Below are 14,099 nucleotides of genomic sequence, written 5' to 3' on the forward strand. Positions count from 1 at the left end.
CTTTTCATTCCGGTTATGCAAAATATCCATATATATATATACCCCCAGATTTAATTGGAAAGGACACTGTGCCACATAATCATTCATAGAGGGTAAGCAATTAATGTACTGAGTACTTTATAAATACCGCGTGTCTGCCAGGAGTGCCCGGTGAAATACAATTAATGTCTGTCCACCTGTTGGGTCCTAACACTTGACAACGCGGATTGTATTGATTTTCAGTTTGCGCGGTTATACTGGTTGGGAGGATAGCAAGCAGTTACCAGGGACCGTCAACATAAATATGGTTAACGATGATACATGATAATAGCCGTCAGTAATTTTTGTGCATGAAGACCAAACAGCATCCATTATGCGCCGTTATGCTGTGTACAGTTTTTTCCTTTAACGCCCAGACAACCAAGAAACTCAACATTTTGTTTGAGGGATTTCAGGTTCTCGGTCAGTTTAACTGTGGTCAGAAGAGGAATGTTAGAAATATTTTTCCTGAAAAACTTCAGTCTGACCATGCCAATTCTTTCTCTTGTGTTTTTTCAGGTTTTTTTTGTACTTTGACACTGGGTCAGTCAATGCAATATATTATTACATTTACATTTTAAGCATTTTGCTAAAGCTCTTATCAAGAGTGACTTACAATTAGTTCACGAAGAAAGGGTCTAGATTCATAAATCACCAACCAATTTGTGCGTATTTTAGGCATGGTTTCGACCGTTCTGAAATGAGCACGAAAGAAGTAGTCTAGTGTGTCTGTTTGGTTTTGCAGTAATCTTTTTTCTTTTTTGAGGTGAAAGCAATCTATTAAAAAAAGCTAACATTTGTGTTTTACGTGACATTTATATTTTTCTGCGAGCAAAGGCAGTTGAGAGACGAGCTATTTATGCATTCTCCAGAGAAAAAGCTGCCCTCTCCGAATTCCGAAACACCCTCTGTCTCTCCTAAACACGGCCTGCCCTCCCCCGGCTGAGCTACGCATGATGCAAAGCTAATGAGCGTCGATAAATGCTGACTTAGGATGGGGAAAAAAATAAAAAATAATAATCATCCGTAGTAAGTATTGAATTACAAAGGGAGAGAGAAAAAAATATCCTTCCAAGTATAATTATTAATCCCCAAAGGGGGGAAATAAGGTTTCTGCCAGGAAGCAAGCATGCCGGTGAACAAGAGATTCAGACAAATTAGCGCGCACGACTGTAATTACAGCCGGCTAATGACGAGCGCGTGTACTCCCTCTTTAGAGATAGCTCGTGTAAGCCTTGGCATAAACACCGAGTAACGCCTTTCAGTCAAGAGTTCTGGACGCATTAGCTGCTCTGTCATTCAAAGCCCATGACTGTGTATTTACTTCTTTTTTTCCCCCTTCTTCTTCCTGTGTTTGTTTTTTTTTTTTTTGTTTGTTTGTCATCATCTAGGCCCTGTTGGACACGCAGAATCTGCTCCGATCTCAAATTACAAACTTCACCTTCAACCTCGGATTTTCCGGAAAATTCTACCACACTGGTGAGCTACCGTGGGACGGGTGATGGGGGGGAGGTCGGGCTGGGCTGGGCTTGGCTGTCGGCCTCAACCACACTGTAATAACTCATTTATTTTGTTTTTTTTTTATTTTTTGCCCCGTTGAGAAGGCCGTTATTTCAGATCCTCATTAATCAGGTAAAGACAGTAGATCATGCGGTTCCCGGCAGGATTACTGTAAGTCCTGATAAAGCCGCTCGAGTCATTAGTCTGGACTGCTCTGTTACTGGCAACGTGTGAAAGCGGGAAAAAGACAGGAAGTCATTGAATTATTCAAGTTTTTTTTTTTTTTTTTTTTGGGTAACCGGGAGACGCAAGGTCATCGGAGGCTTGTGATGAGGGATATGAAACAGGTATCAATTACTCATAGACTCTCTGCACACTGATCGAGTTATCTCCCATAATGCCTGTAACCCTTTTACTCATCCTGGACTGCAGACAATTACGGGTAATTCACTTTTAAAGGGGAAAAATGTGATCAAGGACAGGCCGGTGTTCGGTGAAAAGAAGAACTTTCCGGATGTGTATGTAAATGCTGTATGGATAACAATGGTTGAGCACTTCCCACACATTTCAGCCAGTCCAGGCCCTCATGCCTCATGCTGTAGCCCTATCAGGACCAGTCAGCGCCTTTACAGAGTCATTCAAGGGCTCGCTGTTACCTCCTGTGTTTATTTTATTTCTTAAACCCAACTTTTTTTTTCTGTAATCTGTATGTCCTGAAAGTCATTTAAAATATTCCATATCTTATTGATGAACCAAATGTCATAGGAAACGGCAAGGCACCAGTCGCAATCTGGAAATTAAGTGACTGAAAATGTACTGCTTCTGTTCAGATGAAAAGGCCGGGCTGGAGTTCATTAAAAAAAAAAGAGTTTCCTGCGGCAGTTGCTAGGTGCTGCTGGGTAAAAATCCGAGCCGGTTTTGGAAATACTGCGCAGCGATTGGCTGCGGCCTTTGCTCGCCAGTCGGGGTTTGTTGCGAAAAGTTATTCATCGATTTGCCCATTGAGGCCGCCTCCCGACGACGGCGACAGTTGCCATTGTTGTGTTCGCTTCGTCGCCATGACAACGGCCTCTGAGCCGGGCTGGGATCAAAGCCATGCGGCTTTGCGTGTGAACAAGGCTTTGGCTGTCTGAACTGTCCCCCCCCCCCCCCCCCCCCACCCCCCCCACCGCCCCCACTCCCCTTTTTAAAGCGGTCGACCGGAAACGGGCAGCTTTTTTGTGACCCTGGTTTCGCGGAGAGACAGCCCAGTCTGGGGTTGCTGGCTGTCTTCAGGTGACGGGCGTCAAGCTGTCCGCTCGCAGGTAGCCAGCGGCACGCAGCGGAGCAGCGTTCTGCGGTGCTGCTGGCCGCAGCCTCCTTTGCTAGGTTTAAGGATGGCGTTTCACCAAACAGAAACATCCTGTAAAATTCCACATGGTCTAGACCAGCGATCTTCATTTCCTGGTCCTGCAGGGCTGCAGGTTCTGTTGGTTTTAATTTTAGTTTTTGCCTTAACGTCAGCAACCAGTTCAGACCCGAGAAACCAGGTGAGGTGAGTTAGCTGTGTGATGGACTGCTTTATTTGATCAATTAAGATTTGAGTAACATCAGAAATGAGCAGACCCAGCGGCCAATCAGGACCAGGAATGAAGATCACTGGTTTAGACACTGAGGAATCCTTTCCCCTTATTCCATAATTGCCCTGACACAGGTGTATTTAATTTGTGCGATTGGCTTGTTATAAACATTTACAACGTTATCTGTAATCATGTACTGTGGACATTCTAGTTTTCTGTTCTGTATTTCAGACTTTTGCCTGCATTCATTTCAAATTTGCTACTGTTTTCTTCACAGATAAGTTTAGTGTTTTGTGATCATTGAACTCTGCAAAACTGTGTTTGTGAGGGGGGAAAAAAATAACCAAACAGTTCAATTCAATTATATCACAGCCTTGCTGGATACTGAACTCTGATTTGTCACTGAGTGGTCATTATTTCTGTGTAATGGTCACTGTAAAATGGCCGCCCTGCCACACCACATTATCTCCCCCTTGTTTATATATCCAAGTAGCCTGCTCAGAATGCACTCTCTCATGCTAAAACCCGCCGTCGTTTTTTGGAACTATTTTTGTGGCAGACGCTACGAATGTACAAATTTGCATAATAAAATGAATGTAAACATGATTTTATGGCATAATTCATGTCTTTGGCGAGTGGCGGCGGCATAAGCAGCGAGCTGGTTGTTTTAAAATAAGGCCCCTCAGGATGATTAGGCTCTCTCCACTTTGGGTCTCATCCAGTGATGTGCTCGCTCTACATAATCACTTACTTGTACTCTTACTGTAAAGTTGCGTAGAGAGGTTGATTAAATCAGTGCTGTTTTCTCTACTTAGTTTCTACATCATCTGTCTTTACCATTTTCGTGCCTATATTACTGATAAAATGTTGACCTTTGGCCGAATATGTGCCAATTAATTTGCAATACATTTTCAAGTGCAGAGTGTGGTTTCATAGATGTCATAAAGGGGAGAGCTGCCATTGACCTGTCAATCATAGAATTGTTTAAACCAATAAAAAGGCTTTCTCCACAGAAAGACGTGATTGGTTTATGGTTCACCCGGTTTTTCTTGAGACCTTACTCTCCCGTCACGATGCTAATTAAATGTGCCAGAAACATAAAATATTAAAAATCAATATAATGTAATTAATGCATGTCGGTCCTCCCCCCCACCCCCACCCTAGGGACTGAGGAAGAGGATGCCGGGGACGACCTGCTGCTGAAGTACGTGGACGAGTTCTGGTGGTTCCCCCACATGTGGAGCCACATGCAGCCCCACCTCTTCCACAACGAGTCCTCCCTTCTGGAGCAGATGATCCTCAACAAGGAGTTTGCCCTGGTGAGTCAGCTGCCCTGCCCCTCCGCCTCCCCTGCCCCGCCCATGCCACGCCCATGCCCCACCCCACCTCTTCCACGAGTCCTCCCTTCTGGAGCAGATGATCCTCAACAAGGAGTTTGCCCTGGTGAGTCAGCCGCCCTGCCCCTCCCATCCCTGCACCGCCCATGCCACGCCCATGCCCCACCCCCTCCCCTGCCCCACCCCACCTCTTCCACAACGAGTCCTCCCTTCTGGAGCAGATGATCCTCAACAAGGAGTTTGCCCTGGTGAGTGAGTTGCCCCCTGCCTGTGCCCCTCCCCTGCGATGCCCCACCCCCACCTGTCCCCCACAGTGCAGTAAGGTGATTTCACCTGGCAGTCCTGCCAGCCAGAGTACCTCCGCGTTTAGAGACCATCCTTCTACTTTCCATACCCACCACTCTGGTTCCAACCTTAGGAAAAAAAGAAGCTTTTTTTATCAGCGCCGACTAGATCTCCTTCAGAGGCATCGAGCCGGTAAACATTTATAAGAGCTGCGGGTTCGAATCCCTGGTGGTGTTCCACTGCTGTGCCCTCGCGTTTCTTAATCTGAATTTCATCAGGATACAGCTGGAAGTGAGGGGAATCGGAACGGGGGTGGGGGGGTGGGGGGTGATTTTGGGAAAATGTGTGTTATACAAGCCACCCTGCTTGAGTTTTAGGGCTGGGGAGAGATGTAAACAGTGCAAAAGCAATATGTTTGATTAAGTGCGTGTGTGACAAAGCTGAGGCTGGGGAACGAGGATGTTGCACCACCTCTTTCCTGGAGGGATGAATCTGATTGCAGATTCAGAGCCACGGTCTCCTAATTAATTAGCCCCAATCGCTTCCACGATCTGACGTTTCGGCTGCCGTTGCCGATAAGCTCATAAATGACAGCTGATGTCCGTTCTCGTGTCACTACACAAAAAATGACACCACGGTCTAATCTGCATGTGAACTGCTGTTGGTGTACGCAGATAATTAGCAGCTTGACATCTTATTTACTTGCTAATGGACATCTAATTTGATTTAGAAATTTTTATTCACTTTGCATGTGAAAAGGGGGAATGGTTTTTTAAATTTTTTTAAATTTAATCGTTGTATTTTCTGCCTGTATATTTTGTCGTAGATCATGTGTTGGGACACAGTTGGGGTGTGGCCTGGATGCGGTGTTTTTGCATTCACGCTGAGGCCCGCTGTAAAATGAACTGTTATCCCGAATGACTTGAAGTCGAGTGGAAAATTTCCTTCTCCGGCCCAGAAATTTCCCCGCACGCAATCAGACAGGCCTCAGAATCGAAGCGTATTTTTATTAAATGGCCTTGCCAGTGAGACGGCCCCCTGTGGTCCCGTTCTTATGTACGCTAAGGCTACGCGGCAACCAGCGGCGGCAGATTTTGGGTTCCATTTACATGTGTCATTCCAAAAACCAAAAATAGGGAACAAACGGGTACTGAAAGAGAGAGTGATGATGAGGCCGCTGGCTGAGGCAGCGTGGAGCGCAGGCCTGCAGCCTTAGCGGAGCTGCTACCTCGCGCTCTTACCTGCGCCCGCTAAGCCGCCACACGCGTGCAATAAAGGGGGCTTATTAAACCATAAAAGTCACCCGCGTGTGCGCCGCGGAGCCTGACCTGCATCAGGTAATTACCGCGGTAACGGCCCCGCCGCGCGGCGCTTTCGGGCTGCCACGCCTCGCCGTCCGCCATTGTCCGCGATCCGGCCCTCCCGCGCCGGCGCGCGCCGGCGGGCGGGCTGTGATGGACGGACGCGTGCGGTGGCGATTACGGGGGGGGGAGGGGGGTTAATGGGTCCCCCGCAGCAGAGCCGGACGGCCCGAGGTCGGCCAGCTCGCGGCTCCGGTGAGCTGTGGGCTGGCATCATTACCGCGGCGGGAGTCGTCGGGGGCAACGCGGAGTATAACGCGTGTTCCTTCAGTGTTCCGTTTGCCCTTTGAAGGGCAGGTTTTTGGAATGTTCTTTTATTTTTTAATTAAGTGTCTAAAGCCAGTGTTCTAGACCTCCGCTGCATTCCATAGCCGGTAGTGATTGTGACATCGTTAGAGTCTTCAGTTAAGAGCGTTCTAATCACATAGAGATCTCGCGCCTGGAAGGGTTAAGTTAATGGGGGTGAGGGAGAGATGACTGGGTCACTCTTCATGGCCTTATTTCGGTACTTACCGTTGTCATGAGGGACATTATTTCTGGAGGCGCTGTGCATATCCGGTTATATTTGCACATTTGTGTTTGCCCAGCGAAATTGATTCGCCGCAAACGTCTTTGACCCTCGGTATACACTCCACCTTCTGCTTCTGTTCGCTGTTGCCATGTGATACAGCATTAGACCCCGGACTCCTCTCTGCTGTGACGCAGTGCTTAAGCTTGTAAAATGATACGAGGTGTTTCATCCTCAGGGGCTTTGTCCTGGTTATAAATTCATTGACCCAAAAAAACGGCTGTGTGGGTATAAGATGAATGTGTTAAGTGAGCCGCATAATTCAGTCTTGCGTGACCACAGTCGATGCAAACACAAGTTTATGGGGAAAATGTTAAGTAACGGTGTGTGTAATCGACGCCGCCGCGGTTAGCCAGCGGGATGCGGCTGCGCGGACGGCGCCTCGAACGGAAGGCCGCGGAATGCGCGGAACGTTCCGGATGTCGCCGCGGAATGCGCGGAACGTTCCGGATGTCGCCGTGGAAACCGCGGAACGTTCCAGATATTTTGCCGTGGAAACCGCGGAACGTTCCAGATGCGGGCCGCATGCGGCCGCTTAATTATTGTTTTTTTTTTTTTATATGTGTTTTGGAGGGGCCCGAAAAAAGGTGGGCCTAAATATTTCACGATTGGAGAAGAAGAAAACGATTAAAGACGAGGAAAAAAAAGACAGGATGTGGGTTTTCCTGTCCTCTAGCGTGTGGCGTCCTGGGGGGAAGGGGGGGGGTCAGCTAGGGGGGTCCGGTTGATTGTTTGCAGTCCAGCGAGCGCGGGGATTGGACCAGGCCCTGGGTAATTGAGTCTGAGCGGGAGAAGCTGCAGGTTTTACGCGGTGGCGGTGTAGCGGCTGTTAGGAGGGCATCCTGGGAGATTTGGCCCGTGCACCGCATGCACCCTGTGCATTAACTCTCTGCAAGTGTCTGTCCAGCTCAGGGTCAGGCTGGGCGTGACTCACCACTGGGGACCACAAGCAATACATGAATCTGTGTCCATTTTAAATGCGCTCCATTCAGGGGTGGAAAACTATCAGGCAGAGAATATCTGTATGGACACACACACACGCACACACAGACGCGCGCACAGACACACGTTTAATGTGTATTTGAAATCTCTCACTGAAACTGTTAAACTGTGTTCGTTTTCTATTAATATATTATTAGTGTGTTATCAGTGTACCTATCTTACCTTTGAATTGCGTGCGTATTAATGAGAAATTAGTCAAGGAACAATTTCTCTGCAGATAATACTCGTCTATGAATGTACATAAATACCTTTGTGGCAATCCTACCAACGTTTAATCCACTTAACTCATGATTAATTATGTTAATGCATTTTTCACAAATGTAGTCAAAATCAAGGATGAATGTTAATTGAATCAGGCCATTGTCTTTACAGATGTCTTTACAAATCGCAGCATTGATTTTTGATTTTGCGTTTGTGGCTGTGCGTGTGTTGTGTGTGTGTGTGCGTGTGCATGGTTGCGTTTGTGTGTGTGTGTGTGCGCGCCTGTGCATGGTTGTGTGCGTGGTTGCATGCATGCGTTTGTGTTTGCATGGTTCCGTATGTGCGTTTGTGTGTGTGTGCGCGCGCACCTGTGTGTGTGTGCGTGTGTGCGCGTGCGTGTGTGTGTGTGTGTGCGTGCGTGCATGTTCATGGTTGTGTTTGTGTGTGTGCACGTGGTTGTGTGTGTGTGTGCGTGCGTGTGCATGGTTGTGTTTGTGTGTGTGCCCATGTATGTGTGTGTGTGTGTGTGTACGTGTGCACGTGTTTGTGTGTGTGTGTGTGTGTACGTGTGTGTGTGTTTATGTGTGCGTGCGTGTGCATGGTTGCATGTGTGTGTGTTTATGTGTGTGTGTGTGTGTGTGTGTGTGTGCGTGTGTGTGCATGGTTGTGTGTGTGTGTGTGTGTGTGCGTGCATGCATGTGCATGGTTGCGTGTGTGTGTGTGTTTATGTGTGCGTTTGTGTGCGTGTGTTTATGTGTGCGTTTGTGTGTGTGTTTCTGCAGGAGCACGGCATCCCCGCGGACATGGGCTACGCGGTGGCGCCGCACCACTCGGGCGTGTACCCCGTGCACATGCAGCTGTACCAGGCCTGGAAGAAGGCCTGGGGCATCCGGGTGACCAGCACCGAGGAGTACCCCCACCTGAAACCGGCCCGCTACCGCAAGGGCTTCATCCACAGCAACATCATGGTGCGTCTCTACCGCTAACGCTAGGGCTACATCCACAGCAACATCATGGTGGGTCTCTGCCGCTAACGCTAGGGCTACATCCACAGCAGCATCATGGTGGGTCTCTACCGCTAACGCTAGGGCTTCATCCACAGCAACATCATGGTGGGTCTCTACCGCGCTAACGCTAGGGCTACATCCACAGCAACGTCATGTTGGGTCTCTACCGCTAACGCTAGGGCTACATCCACAGCAGCATCATGGTGGGTCTCATCACAGCTACCGCTCCTGCTGGGGGGGGGGGGGGGGAGGGGCAGGGCAGCCATGTTAATAATAATGACAATGACAGTAATATTAATTATAGTAATAATGCTAATAATAATAATAACATTAATAATAATTCATTGCATTTATGTCGCACTTTTTTCTCACTTAAATGTGAGCTTGCCTCAGCCGCCAGCAATGTGTAGCACCACCTCGGTGATGCACGGCAGCCATTTTGAAAACATTTTTACAAACAATAAATCTTGATTTTTCTGCAGCTAAACATAAGCACTGATATTTTATTCAACTGATATTTTATTCTTCCTCTTATTATTATTATTTTTATTGCAAAGTGCTTGTACTGTCCACTATGGGGGCTGGTTGTGTCAGACCTCCTGTGCTTTGTTTTGAAATGCCATACTTTACATTGAAAGGAAATTTCATTATTTTATATTCTTTAAACTTATTTTAAAAGTCAGTGTACATTTTTTTTCATGTGGATGAACTAATGCCAGAAGAAATGTTGCACAGAGCTTAATGTGCCCACTGAGATGCATGATCTGACATTTTGGTTAAATATAATGTTAAACTCATGAATGGTGCTAATAACAGTTTTTTTTTTTTTGTTGCCTTACGAAACCTTTTATCGCTGCCTAATTTATGAGTGAACTGGCATTTGTTTTTAGAGCTAATTAGCTAACTGAGCCAGGGCAATTGGTAAAAAAAACAAAAAAACCTGACAACATACCGGCGTTCCAGGCGTGGCATTACCCATGAACACACGGCAGCCAGGGATGCACAATCCCACACGCTTCCTGTCTCTTAATGACCCCGCCCCAAACCTTCTCACGGCCAATGAGAAGGCTCTTCTCGCTATTCCAAAAATGAAGCAGAATACCTGCTGTCAGGCCTGGTACTGCCCTGGAACTTTCAGTCACCAGGGTGGCCTGCGGCCTGCAGTGGTGTCAGGGGAAGGCCACGCCCCCTTGGCTCCACCGCCCCCCTCTCTGGGGGCTAGGCCCCGCCCACTTTGGGGCAGAGTACCGAAGCTGGCTTCGCTCCGTCGGTACCTCGCGGTGCTGAGACGGGCGAGTTCTTCCGGCCAATCATCTTGCACTCTACCCGCCGTTCTTTCGGTCGTTACTAACGGGGCCTGCCAGCGCCTCAGCCAATTTTTTTCCGGAGCCTCACACAGCCATAAAACTGAAATAAATGTGTCTCTGCTATCTCTGCGTCCGGCAGCGGCCATCTTTTGTTCAATAATCAGGAGATAATTTGAGCTGAGTTTTTATTTCTGTTGCCTGGCATCCTAAATACGGAACTTTTTTTATTGTGCTGGAGGTGAATGGGGCTTGGGTGTTTCTGATTGGTGATGATTGGCAGCGGCATTCTTTGGGGATAAATACTCAATTTTGTCCTGTGGGGGGGTCGTGTGTCATTGTTGGAGGGGTTGTGGGACGAAACCCACTCCAAAACGAGTTCAACACATACAGTGAATCAAACGTTCCCCGTGAATCAGAGGTTACAGTCCAAGATTATCCTGTGACGGTTCTTTAGTTTCGTTTCAAGACAAGTGCTTATTCTGATTGTGAATGATATATAATTGTAATCAGATTATTTTTCTTAACAAATCTATACATTAGAGAGAGAGAGAGAGGGAAACATGGAGGGGGGGAAGGAGAGAAAGGGAGAGGGAGGGAGGCAGAGGGAGAGAGAGAGAGAGAAAGGGAGGGAGAGGAGAGAGTGATGGAGGGAGAGGGAGAGAGAGGAGAGAGAGTGATGGAGGGAGAGAGATAGAGAGAGAAAGGGAGGGAGAGAGAGGAGAGAGAGTGATGGAGGGAGAGAGAGAGGGAGAATGGGAGGGAGGGAGAGAGAGTGGGAGAGAGGGAGAGGGAAAATAGTGAAATTGCAGTTATTAATGTATGGTATGGGCCGTTTCTCAGGGTTTGATGTCCCTGTGTGCTCTGGGGTGGCTCTGAGAGAGCATCACGGTGAGGCCGTTTCCATTCCCCCAGTCCCCCCCCCCCCCCCCCTTCCCGCCGCCACCCCCGCCCCCAACATACGGCCCGTGTGAAATATTCGGCTGCGCCCGCCGCCGCCGCTCGGCCGTACAGTAAAACCAGGTGGTTTACAGCGCAGCCCAACGCAGCAAATCAGCCCTGTGTTCGTTGGGCGGCGGTGCGGCTGTGGCGCAGTGCATTACCGCCCCCCGTACCGCACCAGCGTCTCCACGCAGCCGCACAAACACAAACACACAGAAATCACGGACCGCGTTTATGAGAGGGGCGCCCGGGCCTCGTGTTCAAAATCAATTTTCTCTTAAATTGTTTTTTTTAATTTTTTTTATACCGAGCCTCGTGCTCGCAGTGCATTGAGTTGTAATGGTGTGTGTGTGGGGGGTAAAAAGGGGGTGGGGGGATCGGGCTTGGGATCAGAATTCCAATTATTACACACAGAAGGGCTCTTGAATTAAACTTTTACTCTTCGATAAATCATTTTACTCGCATGGCCCCGCGGAACAGGACCCAAGCGTGATCGCTCTTTCCTTCCTGCCGCTGCCGGTGATTTGTCATCCAATGTTTTATTCATTATATAATTTCGCTTTATTTGCGCGTCTTCCTCAGTGGAACTACAGCCGTGACCCTGCCCGACCCCTCCCCAACAATAAAAAGAAAAAGAAAAAGAAAAAACAGATAGAAGCACAACCCAATGATGCAGAGTCACTTAGAAAATGGCAACGAAGCATATCATTGTGATAAAGTAGTCAATTGATTTCTTTTCAGGTTCTCAAACATATAATATAAACTGAAACGGGGAAAAAAGAAATGATGTAACCTTTTTCTGACGCATTTGTGATAAATTCTGCTTTCCCTTCAGCATTTTTAATTTGTTTTCTCCATGAGACAAACCAGCACGAGGCAGTCCTAATCCTTTAATGAGCAAAACCTCTCCAGAATGAAGTCCCGTCAGCACCTGTGAATAACTCCAGCTCTGTGGCCAGGCCCCGCCCAATGGAACCGGTATGAGGACAGTATTTAAGAGCCAGACATCCCCACGTCCGAATCGAACCCTTTTTAAAATATTAAATCAATAAATCAGAATCATTACATTACATTACAGGCATTTAGCAGACGCTCTTATCCAGAGCGACTTACACAACTTTTTTACATAGCATTTTACATTGTATCCATTTATACAGCTGGATATATACTGAAGCAATTTCGGTTAAGTACCTTGCTCAAGGGTACAACGGCAGTGTCCTTACCCGGGAATCGAACCTGTGACCTTTCGGTTACAAGTCTAGTTCCTTACCCACTGTGCTACACTCCGTCCTCTATCAGAATCGTATTTTATTGCCAAGTACATTTACACATACAAGGAATTTGCTTTGGTCAACACACCGAGGCAGCCATCTGCGGCGCCAACAATAATTAAAAAAAATTATCACCCACCGCAAGAGGCAAGAGACTCTACTTCAAAAAGAAAATTTTACTACCGGAACATCTTTTGACATTTCTCTTCTCCTGGAAGCATTCCGCACTGGAATTCTGTGAAATTCAAATGTGTTCCAGGATTCAAATCACTCACGTGGCGGTTTGAATAACGGATAAAAAGTAGCCACCCGCTGTGATGCGATACAGCTAGCCACATATGATCATTCCGTGTCCGCTGAGTGTACACAGCAGACCAGGGCTATTAATTTTGTGGCCTAGGGCCTGGATACTAACGACCGTGGACATAATATGCTTCGCCGTTTGATCATTAAGAGGGAAAAAAATGTATTATTCAGGCGCATCTCAATTTATGATTATGCGCGTCTGCACAGTGTCAGCTTTCCGCCCACTGGAGACTGAAGAATATGTTATAGCCACGGATTATAAAAATCCACATTATTTCCATACATGCACAATATATCTTGTTCTAACAAATAGTATAAGAGTGGGAAATATTTTGCCTGTATGTACTAACGGACCTGCGATGGGCTGTTTGCAAATTGATTTGGACAGAATCACCCTTTTTTTAAGCACTTCAGGCCTTTATTATAATTATTTTATTTATTTATTTTTCATTCTGCCATTTGGCTGGGTCACATTAAATAAATACCCAATGCCCCATCAACAGCTGATTTAATATACCATTAATCCTTTATTCAGAGAGCTACATATCAGCCCGTTCAGCAGGTCCAATCTGATTTTTCAGAAAATTGCTGGCTAAGAAGGACGCCTGATGGAATAAACTGTGCCAGCGCGCATCACCCTGCGGATCACGAGCCAAAAAAAGGAAAATATAACGCTCCGATCGCATTTTCATTCAGCAAGGGAGTCAAAGTATCGGCCAAAAGCGCTTCGATAAATCTCTGCCACGCATTTGGCGTGAAGGATTTAGTGCATTTTGCACGTAATTGAATTTAAAGGAATGGAGTAGATTAAAATATTAAATCAACGCCACATGCAGTTTATTTTTATTTGCTCCTTGTAAATCAAGAAGCTCGATTGAACCATGCGAAGTCTGTAAGGCCCTACTGTCTTGTGGGCCCCCCTGCTCAACAACGGCAATTGAATATTAACAGCGTCAGCGAAAATGTGCTCGGGGACTCTGACAGCGAGCAGTGAACCAATGAAAGTTTAACTTCGGCTCCGGAATAGCGGAGGGGAACATGGGAAGCCGTATCCAGAGACACCGACAATAAAGCTGATGCAGGCACAAGTCCCTCTCCGCCGCGATTTGCTTGACAGGCAGAGGAAACTGTCAGTGGGGTAGCGCGTGTGCAGCCGGCGTCACGGTTGGAGGAGCGAGCACAGCGCTGGGTAGGCTACAGAATCGCAGGTGGTACATTGCCCCGGTGTGCCCTCGAGCAGGGTGCCTCCTGCCTCGGTAAATATTCATACGACATGCGACATAAAATCCAGTTCTCGCTTTGACTTAGGTCCTTCAAATCTTTAAGATTCTCTCCAACACGATTTTTTCTGGTGTGTGTGCGCTAGTAGGCTATGTGACGGTATAGTGAAGCTTCAGAATCAAATGCGACTGAATGCGAGTTTGAAAAGCTGTTTATC

The 14,099-nt window shown here is 47.3% G+C and overlaps 1 protein-coding gene across 1 annotated transcript in view; it reads left to right on the forward strand.

The window, feature by feature from the left end:
* The window catches only part of ndst3 (N-deacetylase/N-sulfotransferase (heparan glucosaminyl) 3), a 100,178-nt gene that overhangs the window by 38,532 nt on the left and 47,547 nt on the right, over positions 1-14,099 (forward strand). Inside the window, exons 2-4 of the mRNA XM_035416557.1 lie at positions 1,410-1,497; positions 4,242-4,396; positions 8,614-8,799. Coding sequence (XP_035272448.1) covers positions 1,410-1,497; positions 4,242-4,396; positions 8,614-8,799 — 429 coding nt within the window. The remainder of the gene's footprint in view (positions 1-1,409; positions 1,498-4,241; positions 4,397-8,613; positions 8,800-14,099) is intronic.

The sequence above is a fragment of the Anguilla anguilla genome, chromosome 5 (assembly GCF_013347855.1).
Source record: "Anguilla anguilla isolate fAngAng1 chromosome 5, fAngAng1.pri, whole genome shotgun sequence".
NCBI lineage: Eukaryota > Metazoa > Chordata > Actinopteri > Anguilliformes > Anguillidae > Anguilla > Anguilla anguilla.